This window comes from Balaenoptera musculus, chromosome 5 (genome assembly GCF_009873245.2).
Source record: "Balaenoptera musculus isolate JJ_BM4_2016_0621 chromosome 5, mBalMus1.pri.v3, whole genome shotgun sequence".
Lineage (NCBI taxonomy): Eukaryota > Metazoa > Chordata > Mammalia > Artiodactyla > Balaenopteridae > Balaenoptera > Balaenoptera musculus.
Window position 1 is genome coordinate 10,042,043 of NC_045789.1, and position 22,337 is coordinate 10,064,379.

Below are 22,337 nucleotides of genomic sequence, written 5' to 3' on the forward strand. Positions count from 1 at the left end.
CATCAAAAATCAAATTGTAGTCAATATAGCTGACTTATCAAGGTAGGAAAACACAGTAATATTTTTTATAAATATTTTTATAAATTTTGGATGCAAATAAAAAGGTTTCTGGTTAACCTTGACCTAACAAAATGTTTAACTTATACCACTGATCCAAAACACAAAGCTTAATTAGGATTTTACTGTACATAAAGTAGTTGGTCTGCGGCATCAAGGGTAATAATCCAGAAAGACATAATTAGAAAAGCACTGAAGATACATAGATATGACAGTTGAAGCGATCCCATTTTTCGTATAGTCAGAAAGATAGAAAAATCAATATTTAAATTAAAAATCCTAATATTCGCTGGGTAAGCATCTTCACATTTTAAACATTTAGATGTTTGAACTCATCTCCCTTTTGCTACTGGTTTAAAAAATATCTTATACTTATTTACTTAATAAAATATCTCCTCCATTTATTTCAACAACTAAAATGCATTAAAAAGGACCAAAACATAACTAAAAGAAATTAAGGAGAAAAACAGCTTTCAACCCGATGTGTATCATGCAGGTAAGGAAAAGAAGAACAAGTTCAAAAAGTCTGCCATGAAAATTATTTTGAAACTTCATTTGTTGAATGAACCTAAGGAACCACAAATGATGTCCTGAATGTGTATGCTGTGTCACAGATCGAAGTGAAAGAACATTTTCAAATCAAGGTTTTGTCCTGAGGGTCCTTGGGGGATCATAATGCAGAAACACTGCTGTCTTAAATAGGCTCCTGTTCACTGAATGAGCTACTTCTGTGACTTGTTTTTCAAAGCTGTTCCTTCTATAAGATTCAGCAAGCGAGAAGAAAGCTTTCACAACATTTTGTGACAGTCTTTAGAGTGTGGTAAAGATCGAAAGTAAAAAATGAAAGATTAAGAAGTAAAGGTTAGTTTCAGTCCCAAAGAAAGTCAGCTAAAGTGACTCCATCACACATTAAGCTTTACTTTGAGGGGCATATCTACAACACCAAATTCAGTTTTAATTTATTATATTTTATTAATTTATTTTTAATGTGTGACAAATGCCTACAACTCTCTTCGGTCTCTGTTTCCTTTTACTATTTATAAATCATGTGGTTACTCCAAACTCATGAAAACAAATATTATTACCAGATGCTGAATTCTTCCTTTCCTCCTCCTATTTTAATGCAGGGAACAGCCTGTTCCAGCCAGTTCAGAGCAGAGGGTGACGTGGGGCCCGCCCGTCTGGAATGGGTACTGCTGACAGCTGCCACTGTGTACAGAAGGTGTTCTCCGTGTGTACACAGCACGTGTGAGGGAGACAGTCAGTGAGCGAGAGAGGAGGGAGGTTACGTACTGGCAAAGGCATCTTCTACAGAAGTGACATAAACACTACGACACATGGGTATTTAAGGTCAAAAGAGAGTTTTAGGCTCAATTCACTAATAATAATTTGACGGCTAATTTGATGGTAATTTCTACTTTAGATAGCTTTCTTACTAGAGGCCAATTGGTAAGAAACTGAAACACGTGCTCTATTAAAAAATTCATTGTAAGTTTCAAGTCTAACAACTCTAATTGCCATTCTCGGGCTCTGAGAATGCTGTGACTGGTCTACTGATACAGGCTTCATTGACAGTCCAATGGCTTTGAAAGGAATCAATGGCTATTTACTAATTCAGGTTATGTCCAGTGTAGCTTGTGGTGTTAAAGTTTACCTATGAGATCCCCGCACCCCCATAGATTCAGAATCTTCAAAAGAGAATTTAAAAAAAAAAAAAAAAAAGCCAAAACAGAAACTGTGCATTTACCGCACAAATGGCATTTATGAATCTCTGGAGACAGAATACAAGGCCAGACAATCTTTTCTGGCTCATCAAGGGCAGTGCGTTTAGAGAAGGCAGCCAATGTCCCTCCAACCTCTAACAGAGATTTTCTAAAAGCAAGGTGGAAACCAGCAACCTCCCTGCAGGTCCAGGAGGCGAAGCCTTTCAAGGACCCTCGCTCACTCCCCTCTTCCTCACTACCCTGACTCAAGCCACTGTTGGTCACCCCAGCCCAGTGCCCTGCACAGCACTCAGGGACCCCAGGGACACGCTCCCCTATGGAGACAGCTGAGGGCTCAGCTCAAACAGGTGCCTGTGTTCTCAAGGACCAAGCCCACCCAAAGCTCAAACCATGTTTTTGTACAGGCGGCTTCTTTTTTTGGGTTTGAAGGATGAGATATGATGGTATTTCTCTTAAAATCAAGAGGCTTGCAGAGGTTACCTTTTTACCACAGATTAGACTTAAGTAATTAGACGATATTAGTCTAAATACAAAAACAGTAAGTGAGTTCATTTCTATTTGACTACATTTTCTATGAGAAGCTACTGAACCAAATCAAAACAAAACAAAAAAATGAATCCTGTTTATAGGAGTCTCAGTTAAACCTCTTGTTTCTGTTACTCAGGAGGCTTTCTTTTTTTCAACACAGAAAAAAGTGTTTGGTAATTGGCTATTTATAATTCCTTACCAGAACCATAACTTTCTCAGTAGAATGTCGTCGGAGAACACCTGAACAACATAAAATTTAGTATTATCAATAATTTGAGGACTCTCTTCAAGAATTCAGTCACACGTACTTCCTCTAGGGTAAGGAAATATGAATTTAATCTAGTTACAATCACAGAGATGACCCTTTCCTTCAGTGCAGGAAAATGTGTATACATAAATTCATGTTTTATGTGGGCGGTATTCATAGTCAAATGCTGTGCTAATTTTTTTCCTAATATGACTTTCTTACGTTTATTAACGGGTATAACAAGGTTCATAAAAAGGGTTATCTGCAGATGTTTACAAATATTACTTCATATTTGGCATTTTATGCATTTAAATGCTTTTATTTATTATCTTCTGGCCGAGGAATGAGTCAAATTTGTTTCCATTTTTTACATGATACTTCTCATCACCTGCTTGAATTTTGTGTGGTATCAGCATTCTTATTGCAATGGACTAGAAAGTATAACCGTGTTTTTGCTAAGAGTGTTTTTGCTATTTTTAATATAAAGCAGGGATTTTAATGCAAATACCACAGTGTGATAAATTGAGTGAGTAATACAAAATGACACGTGTAATGATCATGTTATTCTATAAGCAACATCATATTAAAAAACCCACTGAATGTTATTTCCTCTTAATTAAGGTCGTAAACCGTCAGTGAAGCTTGCTTCTTTTCTTTCTTTCAAACTGAAATGATGTATTATTTATGGACCCCCAATCAAAGGACGCCACGATCCTTAATAGCAGTTTTCCTCAAGTTAATGCTTTCTCTTCCTGGTCTCTCAGAAAACACTAAGTAAGCTTTGACACAGACAGAGGGATATCTATGAAGACCGTAAAAGTATACAAGGGCTCCCGTACATGTTCCTTTTCAATCTAACACAGAAGAAGGAGCGGGACGAACGCAGCAGTTGGGCCGTCGAAAGTTCTGCAACATGGTCTGCAGAACACTGGGCTGCCTGCCTTTGAGCTTTTTATTTGAAGAAGTATCCGAGGAGATGGATCTCCGGCTCTGGCTGTTTTGACCTTTGATTAATTTCTCGTGTTCCCTGATTTGTCGCTGTAAATGGTTCTGGATGGCGACGCCCAGGGACTCTGGGTCCAGGGAAGCGCCGTACACCTCCCAGGTCATGCCCTGCTCGTCCCACACCACGTCCCGGACACGCCTGGACTGTTTCAACTGCAGCCTGGAGTCAGCACCCAGGTGCTTCTTCTTCTCTCCCGGAGTGAGTCCCACCTGGGCGGCAGCTGCCGTCACGTTTAACTTCTGCTCCTTGAGGAACTCGCTGACCCGGCTGGCCCGGCGGGGACTGGCTTTGACGGAGCGAGAAGGGGTTCTCTTGCCAGAACCGGGACTGGAGTCCCCCATCGAGTCAGACGGCAGGCTTAGGCTGGTGGCTGTCTTGGGCTGTCTGTTTTCTTCCACGCTGCCCTCCTGGCTCCTTCTAACTGGCGAGGGTGTAGGACTCGCCGCTGGGGCGGTGCCTCTACTTTCTGGAGGTTTAGGATTGAGCAGTACGCTTTTGGCCTCTGCCCTTGCCCTCGGGTCCAGGATATCGATGCCAGGAGATCCTTGTTCTCTTACTATCTGAGGAGATGCAAGCTTCTTCTCTCTTGCGTCCCCTTGATTCGTGAGATCCAAGTTCCCGGACTGGTCAGCTCTGCTGGCAGGGCCACAAGGGTTGGAGAGTCTCCGGTCTGGGTCTGGTGTGTGGCCATTGGTGGTTTCCGCTGCAAACTCAGATGGCTTCGTTTCAAATCCCCCTAATCCGTGACTTGTTTCAGCTTGACATCCTGCACTGACAGAAACCTGGTCACCGAGGCTAGCTTTCAGGGAGGTAGAATTAGTGCCCCAAAGCTGTCTAGAGGCGGGCTCTTGCCCCACCTGGGTCAGTCCTGCTGACCTCCCATCTTCTTTACACGTAGCCTGAGCATTACTGGATGCCACATTGGTTGACGCGCTTTTAAGGACCTCAGCCGGTAGGCTCACGGATGTTCCTTCCCCCCGGAAAGCTGCAGAGACAGCTGCGGCTGGCTGGATGTGCACCTCTGGCGTGGTGCCAAGGCACCGACCCGCCTCCCGGGGGGCTGGGGTGCTTGCAGACAGCTCCAATGTGCGGCTCAGGCGGCCACCGCCGCGGCAGACGACACGCAGCTGCTCTCGTCGGAACTGCTCCGGAGCGGGGGTTTCCTTTAAGAACGCGGCGAGAATGCTGGGGCTGGTGGACACGGATCTGCTCTCGACACTCGCCACCGCCTGCACCTCAGCGTCTTGCTGAGCCCTGGGCGGAGCCTGCTTGATCTCATTTTCAGCTTGGTGGGTCATCGTGCTCACTTCTCTGAACCTTGACCCCTGAGGCTGGGCTGGCGGCAGCATCTTCTCCGGATCCGGAGGAAACGTGGACCCTCCGCTAGGGAGGCGGGATGGCTGAGGTGCCACCGACGTCACGGCCTGGGGGTCTGAGGTCGTGGGAGAGGGTGGTTTGTCCTCCGAACATCTACCTTCTCCGGCTGGAGGGTCACAGGACCTCGTCTGGGAACCGCAAACGGCTTGCCGCCTTTCCCCTTCAGGTCCACCTGCGGGAGCGGGGGCAGGACCGAACGTCTTGGCTGCTGTATCTGCAGGTCGCACGCTTCCCTGGATTGTTTCCTGAGAGGGAAAACCAGGGGGCACCTGATCTTTGCCGCGGACCCCTGCCGCCGGACAACTTGACTTCTCAGCTTGCTCTCCATCCGCAGTTCTCTGTGGTTCCACCAGGGTGTCTTCAGGTCCTGATGGGAGGCTGCAGTTGGGCTGGTCCCCTGGGATGGCCGGGTGGGCGTGCGGATCGGCCGGCGCGGTAGATGTTACGTGTATCGGATCCTTTCCTGCTGCAGGACGTGGGGCCGGTGCTGGGGGCTCCCCGCTCCCTGGCAGCTGGGTATTGCCGGGAGAGTCGAGCGTGGGGGATGCTTCCCCCACCTCACTGACAATGCCAGCGGACGACACGGCTGGCTGTGTGGTCTCATGCTCAGTGGTCTGCGTCAGGGCCTCAGCAGCTGTCCTGGGACTGAGGGCTGGCTCTGCAGGAGTGCCGGAAAGGCCATTGGTGTTCCTACCCAGGAGGGCTGGTTGAGGCCGCGGTGAAGCAGCCTGAACCTCTCCTAGGTCCTCTTCTTTTCCAGAAGCTGCAATCAGGGAAGTTGTAGCCGATCTCAGAGGGTCAGGTACAGTCCCCATGGAATTTCTCTTCGGGAAAATCTCAGAGCTCTCCCCGCAGCAGCGCTCCCACTGGGAAGCAGTCGTAGCTCAGAGTGAAGATGCAATCAGAGATGGTTCCTCTGAAGGACCAATCTGTGAATCAAGGAAACAGTACCATTAATACAGTACAGTATTTGCGGATTGAAACTACACCAAATTGTCACTTGTATAAGGTCTCATAAGCCCATGAAAACTTTTCTTCCCATATCTGTTGATATAAAAATAGATCTTGGGAAGAAAGATTCTGGAAAAATTATTTTAATTATACAGGTATTATTTTGATATATTAGTTTCTGCTTGCGTCCCATTGCTGTCTAGCAAATAGGTTTTTAACGTATTTACCTACGCACTTGATAATTACCTCATTTGAGTAATCCGATTTACCAGATATCAGAAAATCCTATAAAGCTACTGTAATCAAATGAATAAGTATTGAAATAGGCCTAAACAGATATGTGGAATAGAATATCTAGAAATAGATCCAGATATAAATGAGGATTTAATATATGACAAAAAAGGCATTTCAATTTGGTGACAAAAGGATGGGTTATTTAATATAAGGGGCTGGCAAACTATTCAACCAGAAGAAAAGAAAACTAGATCTTTATCTTACACCAATTCCAAAAATAAATCTTAGATGGACTTAGAGAGATTAAAGGTTAAAATAGAAAATAATTAATTAAATAAATAATCCTGTTAAGAAAATGTAGGATCATAAATATAATCTAGGGGCAGGGTAGGTAGGCTTCTTTTGGCAAGGCAGAAAATACAAAAACTATGAGAGAAAACATCAGCATAGGTGACTTAAAAAATGACAAAACTTTTACATGGCAAAAGATGACGAACAGATACGATAGGTTTAAAAATGTCTGCAACCCTAGAGGACAGGCAAAAATATCTGTAATATAGCAGAAGCTCTTAAAAACGTACAAGGAGACAAAATAATCCACTGGAAAAATGGATAAAGAATATGAAGGAACAGTTTGCAAGATAGGAAATCCAATAGCCAACAATCTTATGAAAAGATGATCAAATTCATTTGTACTCAAAGAAATGCAAATAAAGTAACAATGAGATTTTACTCTACACCAATTGCACTTGCAAAAACTTAAAAAAAAATGTTATAACACCATGGCCTGGGGAGATCGAGTGAAGGGAAGTATTTTCATTAATTGTATGTGCAAATGTGTATTGTTGCAGCTTTCTTAGGGAAGCAGTTTAGCTTTTAAAACTAAAAATACACAAGTCCTTGACCCAGTGATCCTATCCATAGAAATAAAATACCAGCATATGTAGCTATACATACAAGTATGTTTATTGAAGTACTATTTGTAGAGACAAAAAATTCAGAATAAACTGATCTCCTTGATTAGGTGGAAAGGCAGACTAAATCATGACAAAGCTCTATGGTAGAGCATTATACAACCATTAAAATAAACAGTTAATTAGACTATAACTTTTCACTTGGGAGAGATTTCCCCAAGGTATGGTTGAATGAGAAAAGCAAGGTACAGAAAAGAACATATATGTTTTCATTTCTGTAAAATAATGACCTAAAACACTACATATGTTTGTGTTATGTGGGTGTGTACAGATATGTTTGCGTATGATTATATAAATTCTAAAAATATACAGAATGAGACATATTAGGTGGTAAATGGAGGGAGTGTGATGACTTTGGAAACAGGGAAAAAGAGATGGAGGTATCCAAAAGTATTTTGGATTTTAAAAGTATATTTTAAAAAGTATATCTGAATTTTTTAAAGTATTTTTGAAAATTTATTCATGTGTGTTTATGCATAAACATTTTTTAGAAAGGAAAATCAGACTCCAGCAATGGTTCAGAAATTAGTAGATGACTGTTTTAATATTACCTCTATCACTCATAGGTTCTGTGACCTCATGGGAATCACTTAATCTTTCTGCACCCCAAATTAACTCATTGATGAAATGAATTATGTGATTTCTAAGGACTCCTCCAGATCCAAAAATCAAAGATCTTACTGTTTTGCATGTGTTGGATAATAAATCAAACAGCACAATCTTAACTTCAGCTTTAGGGTCAAAGTAAGGCAAAGGCAAATCTGGTTGGGCCCAGATTTTGAAAATAAATAATTTTATATTTTGGTTCAATGTTATTTGGCTGATCTATCATATGACACCTAACAATAAATCCAACTTATCTTCTTCCCCAAACCAGCTCTTCCTTCTAACTTCATTATTCATATTAATGGGTTAAATATTCTTGGTCTTGACAGCTTTCTGCTCATTCAAACCATGTCCCCAGGTTTATATTCCATTTCTTCCTTTCTGGAGTTTTCTATTGCAATCACTTGTTGTGGCGCAAGCCCATCTTTCCTCTCCCTCCTTTGCACCTGTCTTTATTGTACCTTTAGTCCTCTCTCTGAGCCCCTTATCCTCAGAAAGCCTACCCATTCTTCAAAGCCCCACTTAAAGCCCATAGTCTCTCTCTCTTTTCAAAATCCTACAGCTATGGTCATCTGCGTCCTTTGTATTGTGCTTTTTATGTACTGTTTTTGTACTGCTGTTACTTGTATAAATGCCTCATTTCTCCCAAAGTCCTTCAAGTCTCAGGAGGTAAGGGAACTAGCTTATTGATTCTTTTCTGTTCACTCCACAGGACACCGTGCAGGGTCTTGCGCACAAAAAGGTGTTAATTGATTCCATTTCCCTCCAAAATGGTCATTATTAAGCCCTGCCAAACCTCGAAATAATAAAAAAATTTAACCCATGGCATGAAATATTCATGAAAACACAATTTAAAAGAGTGCTATTTTTAGAAATAAGAACATGGTTGTATCTTATTTTTGAGATTTTATGTATCTGTAATCCAGGTCTAGACAATTAAAAACAAGTACATTGGCCACCTGCTACAAAAAGCTGGAAGGTCTAATAAACCTGGGAGGACAGAACATCTCCTGTGTTATTCGGCTGGAGCCAAGAAGCCTGGCTTGCCAAAGAGGACTGTAAAATACGAGCACCTCAGAGTTCAGCAACTGAAAGTTGAAAGACTTAGAAAAGATGAGGGACTTCATTAAACTCTCAGAAGTCACTGAGTTTACCCCCATTTCCCACAGAGAGCTGATTGTACTGGTTTATTTTTGAAAGGATGTTTTCTTTTATTTGCTTTGTTAATAGTGGCTAAATTATCCATCAATTCAAGAATCAAGAAGAGGGACTTCCCTGATGGTGCAGTGGTTAAGAATCCGCCTGCCAATGCAGGGGACACGGGTTCGAGCCCTGGTCCGGGAAGATCCCACATGCTGCGGAACAACTAAGCCCGTGCGCCACAACTACTGAGCCTGTGCTCTAGAGCCCGCGAGCCACAACTACCGAAGCCCGCGCACCTAGAGCCCGTGCTCTGCAACGAGAAGCCACCGCAATGAGAAGCCCACGCACCACAACGAAGAGTGGCCCCCGCTCGCTGCAACTAGAGAAAGCCCGTGCGCAGCAACAAAGACCCAACGCAGTCAAAAATAAATAATAAATAAATTTATTAAAAAAAAAAAAAGAATCAAGAAGAAAAGCCCAGATTGCTTGGCTATCACCTGTAATTCGAAATCTCTTGATTCAAGGGTAGATAGGAAATCAACACTACTCAAAACATATCTGCTATTGTAATTGTCACAGCACCTCCAGGAGCCCCGGAAAGACTGCTTAAGCTCAAGAAGCAGCCCTCCCTCACCTGCCCCTCTCCTCTCCAGCCAAACAGCAGAAATCTATAGTCTCTAATAGGTTGGACAAATAGGTCATTTAAACAATGTAATTACTTGGTGGTTTAGAGCGAGGAGTAAAAGTCTTTAAAAGCAATGGGAGTCCACTGTGATAAGATTTAATAACACCTAAAAATGACGTTGCAAACAGGTGCTCCACAGACTGAATAAATTCCTTCTGCAGGTCTGTGTGTGTGTCCTGTGTGATTTTCCCTTCCCTTCCCTCCTCTTCCTCTTCCCCTCTCTCCTTGCCCTGTTCCTCTTTCCTCCCCTTTCTTTTCTTTCTTTGTCCATTGAATTGATCTTTCATAAAAATCCAGATTTCTCTCTTCTTGCTTCTCTTAAAAAAAAAACACTCAGAAGGTATGCATTTCCAGGTAGCAACACTAGGTGGCGCAGATAAGGGCGGTCCCTCTAGAGGGCAGGGACGCACCCGACTCCAGACTGCCCATTCCTAACCTAGCCTGCTCCACTCCTTTACATAACTTACCCCGGCTCCAGTGGGCAGCTCAGTTTGAGAGCTTTGTTGTAAGCGCACTGACACAGCAGGCTTCCCAACCTAATTTTCAGTCCTCTGTGGACAGTTTGGCACTGTGTTAGCCTCTTTAAAAAACCTCATATTTAAGCTTTGATCTCTGTTAAAAGAAAAAATTATTCTTCTACTTGTTAAAATGATAAGGAAGGTTCAGAAAGATTGAGCTCAACTCCAAATACGTACACAAGAATGTGTGGCGATTTATAACCAAGGGGTAGGTTTGTGTTGGGGAGGTTTGTCAGTGGATGGAAAATGATTAAGAAGAGGCATCAAGGATAGGGGGATTATTGCAGAAGGCAGGTCAGGTGATCGGATATCACCTGGGGGATGGTGAAGGAGGAGGAATTTGATTGGATATTGAGAATGATCAGATACCATGGGTGGGAGTATTCTCTCTACACCGGCTTAGCAGGATTCTTGCTAACACTGGACTCTGGAAGGGCAGACAGGGAAGCCCAAGGCTGAGGCTTAATTAAGAAGCGGGCTCAGAGGAGAGTGACTCAAGTTTGCTAAAGGAAGGAGTCCTTGTCTTCTCATCAGCATCAGCAAATAGGGAATTTCTTATAAGACTCTCTGGAGCATCATGACTTCTTTCTGAACTGGGCATGGATCCCACAGAAGCTACTGGTATCTCGAAGTGAGTTTGTCTTTAAGTCTGACGGGAACTGGATTCTTGACAGCAGGTCCCTTTGGCACTTTTGCCTTTAAAATTGTGAGCCAAGATTTAAAGCCTTGTTCCAGCAATGCAGCCAGCCTGCAGGGTACACATGAACGACTTTTTACAGGGAAGGAAACTGAGGTTCAGAGATTAAGTCACCTACTCAAGGCTGAATACATCTAATTCCAGTTCAACTGAATTCTAATGAATGGTCATGCCTGGGCCCCTTCTATGTGCTGCCTTATTATCTGTAACTCTGGAAAGAAAATGGAAAGAAAAAAATGTGTATCTATCTATCTGTCATCTATCTATATCTATCTATCTACCTATCTATCTATCTATCTATCTATCTATCTGTCTGTCTGTCTGTCTATCTATCATCTATCATCCATCTACCTTCAAAGGAGAGGGAAACTTCTTTTTGTAAGTCGTTTGCAACTTAGCAGCAGCCTGGATGGTACTAACAGCGACGACAATGGCATTCATAACTGGTCACTTTATGCAAAGCCCGGCTTGTTGAAAGCTGACACCACCTCTGCTCATTCTGAAAATACTAGGTTCCACTACGCTGCCACGCTGCCTATTTTCATAACAGACACCCTTGCTTAATAAGACAGGTAGCGGGGAATCTCAGCCCTTTGTGACTTGCTCCAAAGCTGCTCCGGTGGGAAGAGCATTAGACAGAAAGAATGGAGAGAGGCTCGGCAGTTCCGGACCAGCAAGATGCTGATACCCTGCAGGTCATGGTGATAATCCAGTGGGCAGCAATTACCTCCGCCCACTTCACAATGGCTGCACTGCTAGAACGAGGGCTCCAGGATGTCATCAAATCTCTTTAGTGACATTAGGAAAGTGTTACAGGGACCTTGGTATCCCCGTCTCCACCCATCGGACAGCAGTCTTCAGATGGATGGTACAAAGACCCCTAGAGAAGAGTGAGGTGAAACCTAAGAGACTATTAATCCTCAAGAAAAGGATAAAGAAAAAACTGTCATCTGGTATCCTATTTAAGCCAATTTTATTTGCCTCCTTTAATTGGGAACGTTTGCCTGGATCATTTGCATTCTGAACCCAGCAGATCCTGCCAGTTTAGTTTTAAGGGGGGGTGATTCAATCCCAGGAAACACCCACAGGCTGGGAAAAGCAGTTGCTTCTTCTTTCTTTAAAAAAAATCATACCCTCACGCTAATAGCTGCCTCAAATGCACTCTTCAAAGATACCAGCTGAAAAAATTGGTTCTTCCCTTCGAACTGCATCTAAAGCAGATCAGAAGGGCTGAAGAGACAGGCGGCTGCTTTGCTTAGTGCCAACAACAGTACTGTGGACTTTGTTATAAGGGCTACTTTAATAAAGGCTTGTGAGAAACACACTGCGTCCCTTCCCTATTCAGTTCTTCTTTTGTTCCACAGTGTTTTAGAAAAACAAATACCTGGCTTGTTATCTCACTGAATTCCACGGTAAGCAGGGCTGGGCAAAAACCGAGAAGTAAGAAGGGCCTTAAGAAGCATGAAGACCCCAAATATATCCTCCCTTTTCGTCAAATGTGATTTGAACAGACGGCTTCTAAATTCACAACAGATTAGAAGCACACAGTACAGCAAGCACTTATTGCTTTCTATATTCCAAACACGGTTCTTTACATGAACTTATTTAACCCTCAGAACAACTTTAGGGGCATGGTCCTACTCTGAGTTCCACCTTGCAGAGCTGGAAACTGAGGCAAAGTCATGCAAGCAGTAAGTGGGAGAGACCAGATTTAAATCCAGACCATCTGGCTCCAGAGTCCAGGTTGTTAACCAATTTGACACAGGGGAGAGACGGGCATGTTTTGTGGAGGCAAACTCAGGGACCTGGGCAAGAAGCGTCATCAATGAGGGAAACAAGAGAAAACTCAGAAAACATAGCCTTGAAACCATTTACTTGTTCAAGCTAATAGAGGTAGACTAGGAAACCCAGAAGTTCCCGATCTTCATAATGATTAATCCAATTTGGATGTTTTAAGGGCCACAGAGTTTTCTGAGAAGCTGACGAAAACCATGGACTCTCGAGAGAAACGCACATGTGCACACACACATACATGTTTGCAGATAATTTTAGGAGGTTCACATCTGGAAACCTTTCCAAGGCTGCACATTAGTATCCTTTTGTCTAAGGCATTGGAAAATGTCACAAAATGGAATTTACCTGCGTCAAAGAGTTGTTATAGAGCTTAAATAAGTTAAATACTCTGCATGGTTCTTGGAAAATAACAGATACACAATCGGGAGTTATTATTACTTAAAAATTATTATTTTGGCATCATTTACCTAAGAAGGTAGAAACTATGCAATCTCTTTCTAGAGAGTCCAAATTATACGTTCTAACACTTAAATAAGTTTACTATATGTTCTCCCAAACCCCTGCCCAAAGACTATCATTTGAAGAGGAAAGTTTTAGCTACCTTGAAAATAAACACAATAATGAGCTCTATTCTTTTTAGATCATGTGGGAAATGTGACCTTTTGGGTTCTTTCTCAGCAAAGTCGACTCAGGTTTTAGTAACCTTCAAAAATTAACCCCTCAATAGCTCCACTTTCCTCACCTGTGGAGATAATTCATAGCTAGATATCAAAGTTGCTGTTTTAAAAAGGCCTTGAAATCGATATTTTTTAAACTTGAACGCTTCTAGGGAAGAGATGATTCAAATATTTAAGTTTTGCTATTTCTTTACCTTCCCTCATCAAGCTGTCTCTTATCGTTTACTCGGTTTGCCTGACAGATATTCAAATCTGAATGTTTTCCTTTTCTCTCACTACTCAGCTTTGAAGGTCTTCAACTGCAAGCTTATTTTAATTGGAAAGAGAAAGCAACAGGATCTCAGGGCTAAATGGTAGTTAAACAACAAGCTATTGGAAATAAACCCAGCAGTTTGGCTTTTGCATTTTTTTTGTATTTGCATTTTAAACTCAGATAGGATCAAAGCTGCCCCGCATCCCAGTTTTCTGCAGGATCTATTTAGCGCCACTGAGCCTTACAAGCAAGGATTCTTGCCCTTGCTTAGTTCTCTCCGACCTTGCTGGTCCGCTGATGCCCTTTCCCCACCCACACCAGGGGCTTCTCATTAAAACAAGGCCTTGGCTCTACCCACTGTCCTTCAGGCCCCGTGCCTGCCCAGGTGTGGTGGGCCTGGAGGGGGCCGCTAAGCGGAGACCCCTGCTAGCGGGCAGTGGGGGGGAAGCTTACGAGTGATTTCTGTGTTTAGCTCAAGTCACACTGGGGCCTTTAGCCCTGCTGAGTTGGGAAAGTGTCTGGTGGCAGCATGTGCAGCGATGGACACAGACGTGAAAAAGAGAGCTGTGCACGGTCAGTCGGGGCTCTTGTCTCCTGGGGAACGAGGTGGGGAGGTGGGAGAAGGCTAAGTCAGGAAGCAGACGGGTCCCTCAGGGCCCTGCGCCTGGCTCTCCTGCTGTTGGTAAGGAAGGAGGACCCGAGTGTCTGGGAGAATCTGGGGTGCTCTTGAGAAGGAAGAGTTTCTTTGCTGAGGTCAGGATCTTCTTTGGGTTTGGTCTGAGTTGTGATTAACAAAAAAGAGAGAGAATTAAACAACCTGTCACTCTCCTGCTTTATAGACTGTAAAGTACTAAGTTAGGCCTCACTGAGGTCCTTACAATTTTTGATGTTTGCCCTTCAGGAGATTTCAATCCATTTGAGGAGACGAGACAAATTCAATCAGAAGCTATAAATGAGCAAGCTAGTATATAATTAAGTGACTAATGCTGTGGTAATAAACCACAGTTTACAGAAGTTTAAGTCAGTGGAGAGGCCCATGTTTCTTATTCAGCTGACACTTCCTGGTACAATTCCTCTGTCGGCTAGAAAAAATTACTTGCGTCAGTCTAAAGAAAACTGGACATTTGAAATTAGGAGAAAGTGAGCAAATAAGAGTAAAAAAATGGCCTTTGATTAAAAATAAAATAGGGCTTCCCTGGTGGGAAGGAGGTTAAGAATCCTCCTGCCAATGCAGGGGACACGGTTCGAGCCCTGGTCCAGGAAGATCCCACATGCCACGGAGCAACTAAGCCCGTGTGCCGCAACTACTGAGCCTGCGCTCTAGAGCCCGCAAGCCACAACTACTGAGCCTGCGCTCTAGAGCCCGCGAGCCACAACTACTGAGCCCATGTGTCACAAAAGCCCGTGCGCCTAGAGCCCATGCTCTGCAACAAGAGAAGCCACAGCAATGAGAGGCCCGCGTACTGCAACGAAGAGTAGCCCCCGCTCTCCACAACTAAAGCCAGTGTGCAGCAACGAAGACCCAACGCAGGCAAAAATAAATAAATAAAAAATAAATTAATTAAAAAAAAAAAGAAACGAGAGAAAAATAAAATAATCCCTTAAGTCACACTGAGACAACTAGAAAGTACTGTTACATCCATTCATTCATTTAATAAGCTGAGTGCTTTCTTTGTGCCGGCTATTCAGGATACAGATATAAATAAGATACATTCATGTTTTTGAGGAGCTCACAGTTCCTATAAATCATTAATTTCAATACAATATAAATGTTGGAGAAGAAACAAAAACCAAATGTACTATAGAAGCACAGAGGACTCGTTATTTTATTTGGCACAGACCTTAGGTCTCAGAGTCAGGGATCCTCAGCTTTGTAAAAGATGTATTTAATACCATCAGCAGGATATAGACATTGATCTAGGGCAGATGTCCTTACTCCACACTACTGCCATTTTGGACCAGATAACTCTTTGTGGGGCAGGGAAGACAGGTGACTGTCCTGTGCCTGTAGGATGTTTCCCAGCATCCCTGGCCTCTACCCACTAGATCCTAGCAGCACCTCCACCTCCTAGTGGTGACAATCAAAAATGTCTCCAGACATTGCCAAATGTCTCCTGGGAGGCCAAACTGTCCCCAGTTGAGAACCACTGATCTAGGAGACAAACTTATCACCTTGGATAGAAAGCAACATCTTCAGAATGAATACCTGTGAGCTGATATGAGACCCTTTGAATTTACTCCAGGTACACATGAATTAACGATACAGTTTTCTGCTCTCAAGTTAAAGATAGTGTTCTTCATACTCTACCTGTGAGAATGCAAATGTTTTTTTGAGAATGTAAATTAATACAACTTTTATAGAGAACAATTTGGCACTATTGGCCAAAAATACAAGGTCAAATACACTTTGACTCAACAATTCCACCTTAGGTACTACTTAGGTAACCTTATGAGTAAAATAAATAAATAAATGTACTAATTGATATATGTACAAGGTTATTCACTGCATGAAATAACAAAAGATTAGAAGTAATCTAAATGTCCATTAATAGGGAGTGGTTAGTTACAAAAATTATGGTGCTTCCATATAATGATATATAAGCAGCCGGATTTAATAACAACGAAATTCTTTATGTATTGATATGGAATAGCCTCCAAAATATATTGTTAAGTAAAACAACAAATAAAACAAAACAAAAACACAATGATAGTTAGAAAAAACCCTAAGATACAGAGCAGTATGTTTACTGCGCTACCAACTGTATTAAAAAGGGAAAAATGAATACCTTTTGCTTGTATATACATAAAATATCTCTGCAAGGGTAAGTAAGAAATTGCTATCAGAGGAAGGTAACTGTGTGCCTGGGGGGTAGGATGGGTGGAAGACTTTTCCTTCTATATCCTTTGGTACTTTTTGAATTTTAAACTATATGAATGTATTACTTATTCAAAAATAATTAAAAATTTAAAAGCTGGTGCCCCCCCCGCCAGGCAAAACTGAACATGCCTGCACCCTGGAGCTTTTCTATCACTGGTGATGGATTTGTGCCGATCTATCCTTCCACACTCTTTCCATCTGCTCTTTGCTCTGCAAGGAGATCAGCCCAGAATGCAACCAGTTAAAAAGAAACCATAATTTCTTTATCCATTTTGGTTATCTACAAGCTTCAAGCTAGATGATGTAATTATTTTTCAAAGTCAACAGCTGACAAGTGCTTTTTAAAGCGATGTCTGTTGGGCCACAAAATAAAGTTTACTTAAGTTTCTTTTCCCAGACTCTCTGACTCCTTTTTATCAGTTGATTTTTTTTTCCCCCTCCTTTCCTATTCTTGGTAGCTTGAGCAGTTGGTCCTCAAATCATATATACCTCAAACAATAAATCCAAGGATGACCTAAAGCCAAACTCTGGGAAACTGGGTCAAACCATCAATGAAAATGATTAAGAAAAATTTATTTATTTTGCCGATATTTTGAGAATCAACTACATGTTAAGACATCAAGTTTAGAAAACATATTTTAATTGCCAGTTATCAAATCCACCTCTTCTATCTCTACCAGGCTTAACCGAATTTATCACATCTCACAACAGTGCCATATCATACTGCTTGGTCTCATTTAGCCAGTTCTGAAAAACGTACCCTCCACTTGCTGCTCACGTTGTCTTTCTAAAACAAACGTATACTATGTCACTTCTCTGTGCAAAACAATTTTAACGGTTCCCCATAACCTGTAAAATAAGATACATGCTCCTTAGCACAGTTTAAAAAATGGCCTTCACTATCTGATCCATTTCTCTTGTAACAGTGATATCCTCTCTCATCATCTGTCAGACCTCGTATGTTACTGACTTTTCTTCCAGCAAGCTTCAAAGAGGGTTATTATCTTTATTTTACAGATGAGAAAACTGGGGCTCAGAGAAATCCAGCTCACCAAAGTTGCACATTCAGTAAGTAGCACAGTTGGAATTCAAATCCAGGTGAGTCTGAACCCACACTCTACTGCGTCCAAGAGCACAAAATGGGAGGTAAAAATGAATTCATGATGTATGCACATTAAAGACAGCAAGAGGGGAAAATCTGCACAGCATTTTGGAAAGATAATATCTCCTTAAGACCTCTTCTGATCACATCAACCCAAAGTGATTGTCCCATCTCTCGTCTCTGGTAGTAGATAGTTCATTGTTGTACCAACGGCACCTTGTACATTGTGCCCTATCCTTTGTTCTCCAGGTGCAGAGGGCACAACTAGTGCAGAGGCAGGAGCTTGTGGGGAAGAGCGAAGAGCTTAGCGTGGCAGCGGGAGCTGAGTAGGAGGGCAGGGGAGTGAAATCAGGTGGAGGGATTGCACAGGGCTTCTGTAGGTCTTTGCTCGTGTGTCGCCGTCCCAATGAGGTCCCTCCAGACCAGCCTATTGTTAAATCGCCAGTCCTCTGACTTCCACTCTCTGTCACTCCTGAAGTCCTACTAAGCTTACTTATAATTCTCCTTCTGGGACCTGAGCCTAAGGAAGTAAACAAAATGACTGGTAAGTGTTTGTGAACCACGAAGCTCACTGGAGGGTTATACAGCAGAAGCTCTCTACCTAACCCCACCCAGCTAAAGAGCTTTCCACTCTCAAGGTAGGCTTTCCTGGTGAGGCTCACGACTCATGGAACCTTGTAGCTGGTAGCCCTCTCTCTGGCGGTCCTGCCTGACTCTGCTTCTATCACTCACATTGTATTAAGACCGAGAGTCAGCGGCTCTTCCTGAACTTGCCTGTGCCAGTTGCCCTTGTTCTTGTCACCCCATCATCTGACTACAACTGTATTGCGTTAAAAGGATAACTTGAGGGAAAAAGTGTTTTTGTTTCCTGGAAACTAAGTTGAATGCTTTGGGAAGACTTGACAAAGGTGGGTGACTACAAAAAAGGAGCGATTGAATTAGGAATGGGTGACACAGCTATAAAAGGGGAAAATAATTGTAAACACTTAACATTCTTAATTAGAAATGCTTTGCTTCGCTTTAACAAAACTGAAGTAGAAAAATATTGAGAGTCCATTATGAGTTTACATAAGAAAGAGGTTACAAAATTCCAACTAGTGGTTCTATTCTCAAAGAAAACATCTGCCCTGTATCAAAAGGCTAGTGAATGATGCAAATTCAAATGTTTTAGTTGGAAGGAAAAAAATCTTAGGAATATACGTATCATTTTCATAATTCCTCATTTTCTCTAATTTTGATCAATTGTATCAGTAAGTTGTGATGCTACAGGCTGCGAGAAATTTGTATTGAATATAATATGTAGAGAAAATACATATGTAGAAAAAAATATTAGAAGGAAATGTGTAAAATGGTGAGTCAGTATATAGTAGTTTTATGGGTGATTTTTAAAACTTTATTCTTTTGTACTTTTAAAACCCTGTAAACATAGTCTTGGTTCAGCTGTGTAAAACTTAGCAAAACATGTAAAGAAGAGTAAGAATGGAGAAACACGATTACTGCCAAATCAAACTCCATAGCCCTGAGGTTTCCTATTTTATAACGCATGTTAAAATCTTGGGTTTCCCATTGCTAAGAGTATTCATGGTGTAAAAACAGGAAGGATGTTTTTCTCGAACATTGCACTTTCAGACCTTGTTTTATCTTGATGCACTCTCTGGGTTTTCAGATATTACACCAGCTCTTTACTTTGTCTAAACCAGTTCTGCACGCGAGTCCCCAGTATACAATTAGACTCCACTGGATACCTGGGAAGAAATCTGGGGTTAAACCTGCCCCATTGAGATAGTCTTCTATGTTGCTGCCTTAGAAGGATTACAATCGCCCTGACATCTCTGGTTCAATAGCATTTACATGGCTTTCCTAGGAATTGCTTATCACTGCTCCTCCTCAGTCCTTGACATCCTCTCCTACCTGGGCTCCAGGCAGTTTCTGGCTTCTGGTTTAAGCCATTTACACGCCACCATCATTTCTCTCTTCTTGTTTTAAGACGTATTACCTCCTCTTTCTGTTTGTTAATGTCTGAAAGTGCTACATGAATTTGAGTCAGACCTTGAATGACAGGGAAGATTTCAACTGTACAAAGGGGAAAGACACAGACACAAAAAGAAAGACGCAGACATGGGGAAAATATACCAGTTATTCAAGGAAGAGTGGGTTGCCCTGAAAATCTAAACACAGTGTACTCATATGCAGGAGTGTCACTAAAAATGTTTATCAGCTAGTACGCACCTGCATGCGCCTGCCTTATCAGATGGGGTGCTATCTGTAAAACAACCAATACTCGTATGCAGTTCCATAAAAGTGGCTATTGGGAGCTAAAAGCTGATATGGTAGATCAGGTGAGACTGGAAAACCTTTAATGGCTTTGTTGACATATTTGGGTTTCTTGGTGGGCAGTAGGAAGCTACCAGAGCTTTTCCAACAGGCCAGTGAGACAATTAGAAAGTTTACAAAGGAAGCACGTTTCAAGTCGCACTGACTAGTCGAAAAGAATCCACAGTTAGGGAGATCAGTTGCAAGGCTACAGCCACGTAGAAGGTAGGGAGATGTCCATCAACGTTGTTAGTAGTTAGAGAAAAGAGACGTGAAAACTATGGCAGAGGTGGCACGTGGGAAGCAAGGGGAGGGAAGGAATGAAGGATGATTCCAAGATTTCCAATCAGAGTGATGGGGAGGATGGTGGGAAGGTTGACAAGACGATGAAGGAACAGGGACCAAGGCTGGACCGGAAGACGTTTAATGGGTGACTGTTGCCAAAGGTGGGTGAACGGCATGAACTGGGGTTGGGGGCTTTAGCTACTCCCCACTGCTCTCTCTATGCCCCTGAATTCACTCCAAACCCATATAATCCAATAAAAATAGTGCACTTAATATGCAGCCTCCCTTTGCAATTACAGTGGCCCTGCAATTCCCTTTTATAGAGAAATTCTGGAGCCACTACTAAGGTACCTAAGGGGCGAAAGATGGCAGTAGCAGGCGTACAAGCAGTAGTGTGCTGGATCTCTGTAATCAGTGAGTCTGTAATCAGTGACATCACCGGCAAACTCCAAACCTCAGGGGTATTTTTCTCCCAGAGAGCCAGTTGTTAAATATTTATACCTTTCTTGAGAAGCTGGCTATGGAAGTAAGAAAAACAGTGACGCTCTTGAATGATTGTAAGGCAAATCAGTTGGAAGGCAAAAGGGAGAAGCGTATAATTTTGAGGTATGCTGGATATACACGTTATCAAGGTTGAAGGAAGGTGGGATGGCAGAATTTATTCCCACCTGGAAGAAATCCTCTAAACATTTCTAAGTTAGTTATTAGTTCCTCGAGAGAAAAATTTCTTCTGACTTTTAAGACAATATTTAATACTCCAGTACAAATTATGTTTTTCAAAGAGGGCCACTGTAGGTGGCACCTGCTTCTCATCCTTCCTGTGGCAATGGTGCTTCTGGATTTCCTCTGCAAATTCGGTTAATTATTCAACTGAGCAATAATGACTTTTTTTCAGTGGCCTAGCATGCTTAATGTGTAGTAGTTTTTAAAGAGATAACAATTCACCTCAATAGCATATCACTAAACTTCCCTTTGAGGGCACCTTTCTGCAAGTAGGTCTGTGTTAAAATGTCCACCCCATCCCCTCTACAACCACATCTGCCTGGCCTTTCTCCTCCCTCCTCCAAAAGGCTAGTGTCGTTGGTATTCACTCTTTTCATAATGAATCATTTCTAAGGCTTAATCCCTCAACTGTGAAATTTATTACAGAAATTGTTAACCAGAGCAGGCAGGATACAAGAGGTGATTGTGCCTAAACGGCATTTTGGTTGGATTAAGGTTAAGATACCCATTATTTAGAACCATATTCTCCCATACAGGCCAAAACACAGTTCTTCAAGCCTACTCAGGTGTTGAAAAAACTATAGATTGAGCAACAGGGATTCCCGTTTTCAAGGCAGTGATTAGGCACTATCAAAGAATCCAACCTTTTGCTATGTGGTTTGATACATAATTGGTAATCAAAAATATTTGTGGAGAGACAGGAATATTTTTCTGTAGCAATAGGATTCTCATTGCACTAAGCTTTAAATCAAATATTTGACGAACTAAGGTAATCCATGTCCCTTTCACTTAAAACACTTTTAGAACTGTCAGTTTAATTTAGCCAACCAACAGCATGTAAATCTTGAGCATTTATTTATTCTCTTAGTCAACCTGAGTATCTTTAATTCTCATTCAGGGAGAAAATATTACATGAGACCTGTTGATTAATTACCATTTTAAAGTTACCAAAGCAGAGTACATAGTGACATGAAAAAACATAAAGGAGGTGAGGAGAGGGATGTGATAAATTGATTTACCATAAAAAGGACAAAAGGAGTGGGAGAAAAAATGATAAAGGGCTTCCCTTTATCTGGTGGTCTTAGCACAGCTTCTCAGGGATGAAGAAGGCAGCTTAACATTGATAACCTCTGGGGTCTATATCAAATCTCTGTGACTAAGTCAGTCTCCTCGCAATTTGCTTTGATGCTAAGAAAACAAAGGTCAGTTAACCAGAATCAAATTAACTTATCAAAGTTGCCAGACAAATGTAGGCCTCACTGAGTCTACACTGAAATACAAATGGTTCATCTATTTCTTACTCTTTCAAACACATTTTGTTCTTATACGTATTATAACCTATTTGGCATTTTTACTTTTTCGTTTGCTATGGCATCTTTCCTATAAATCTCATGCATGGAGATACACATAGGAGAAACAATAACTCATGACATATATTGCTAAGGGCCAAGTGAATGACAGAACACAAGATGCAGCGTGATGCAGACGCTGGAATGTGGCACAGCAGAGAAGGATAAGAGCGCACTGGGGAAGTGGCAATTGAGGGAGAAGGCAAACATCCCAGA

The 22,337-nt window shown here is 42.0% G+C and overlaps 1 protein-coding gene across 4 annotated transcripts in view; it reads right to left on the reverse strand.

Annotated features, from left to right (window-relative positions):
- Positions 1-455: 455 nt before the first annotated feature.
- The window catches only part of GPRIN3 (GPRIN family member 3), a 67,883-nt gene continuing 46,001 nt past the window's right edge, over positions 456-22,337 (reverse strand). For 2 of the 4 annotated variants that reach the window (XM_036853397.1, XM_036853395.1), the window contains exon 2: positions 456-5,868. In XM_036853397.1, coding sequence (XP_036709292.1) covers positions 3,406-5,754 — 2,349 coding nt within the window. In that variant the 5' untranslated portion in view covers positions 5,755-5,868 and the 3' untranslated portion in view covers positions 456-3,405. Of the gene's footprint in view, positions 5,869-9,999; positions 10,018-13,924; positions 14,042-22,337 lie in introns of those variants that run through there. The other 2 variants (XM_036853396.1, XM_036853399.1) reach the window with 2 other exon arrangements.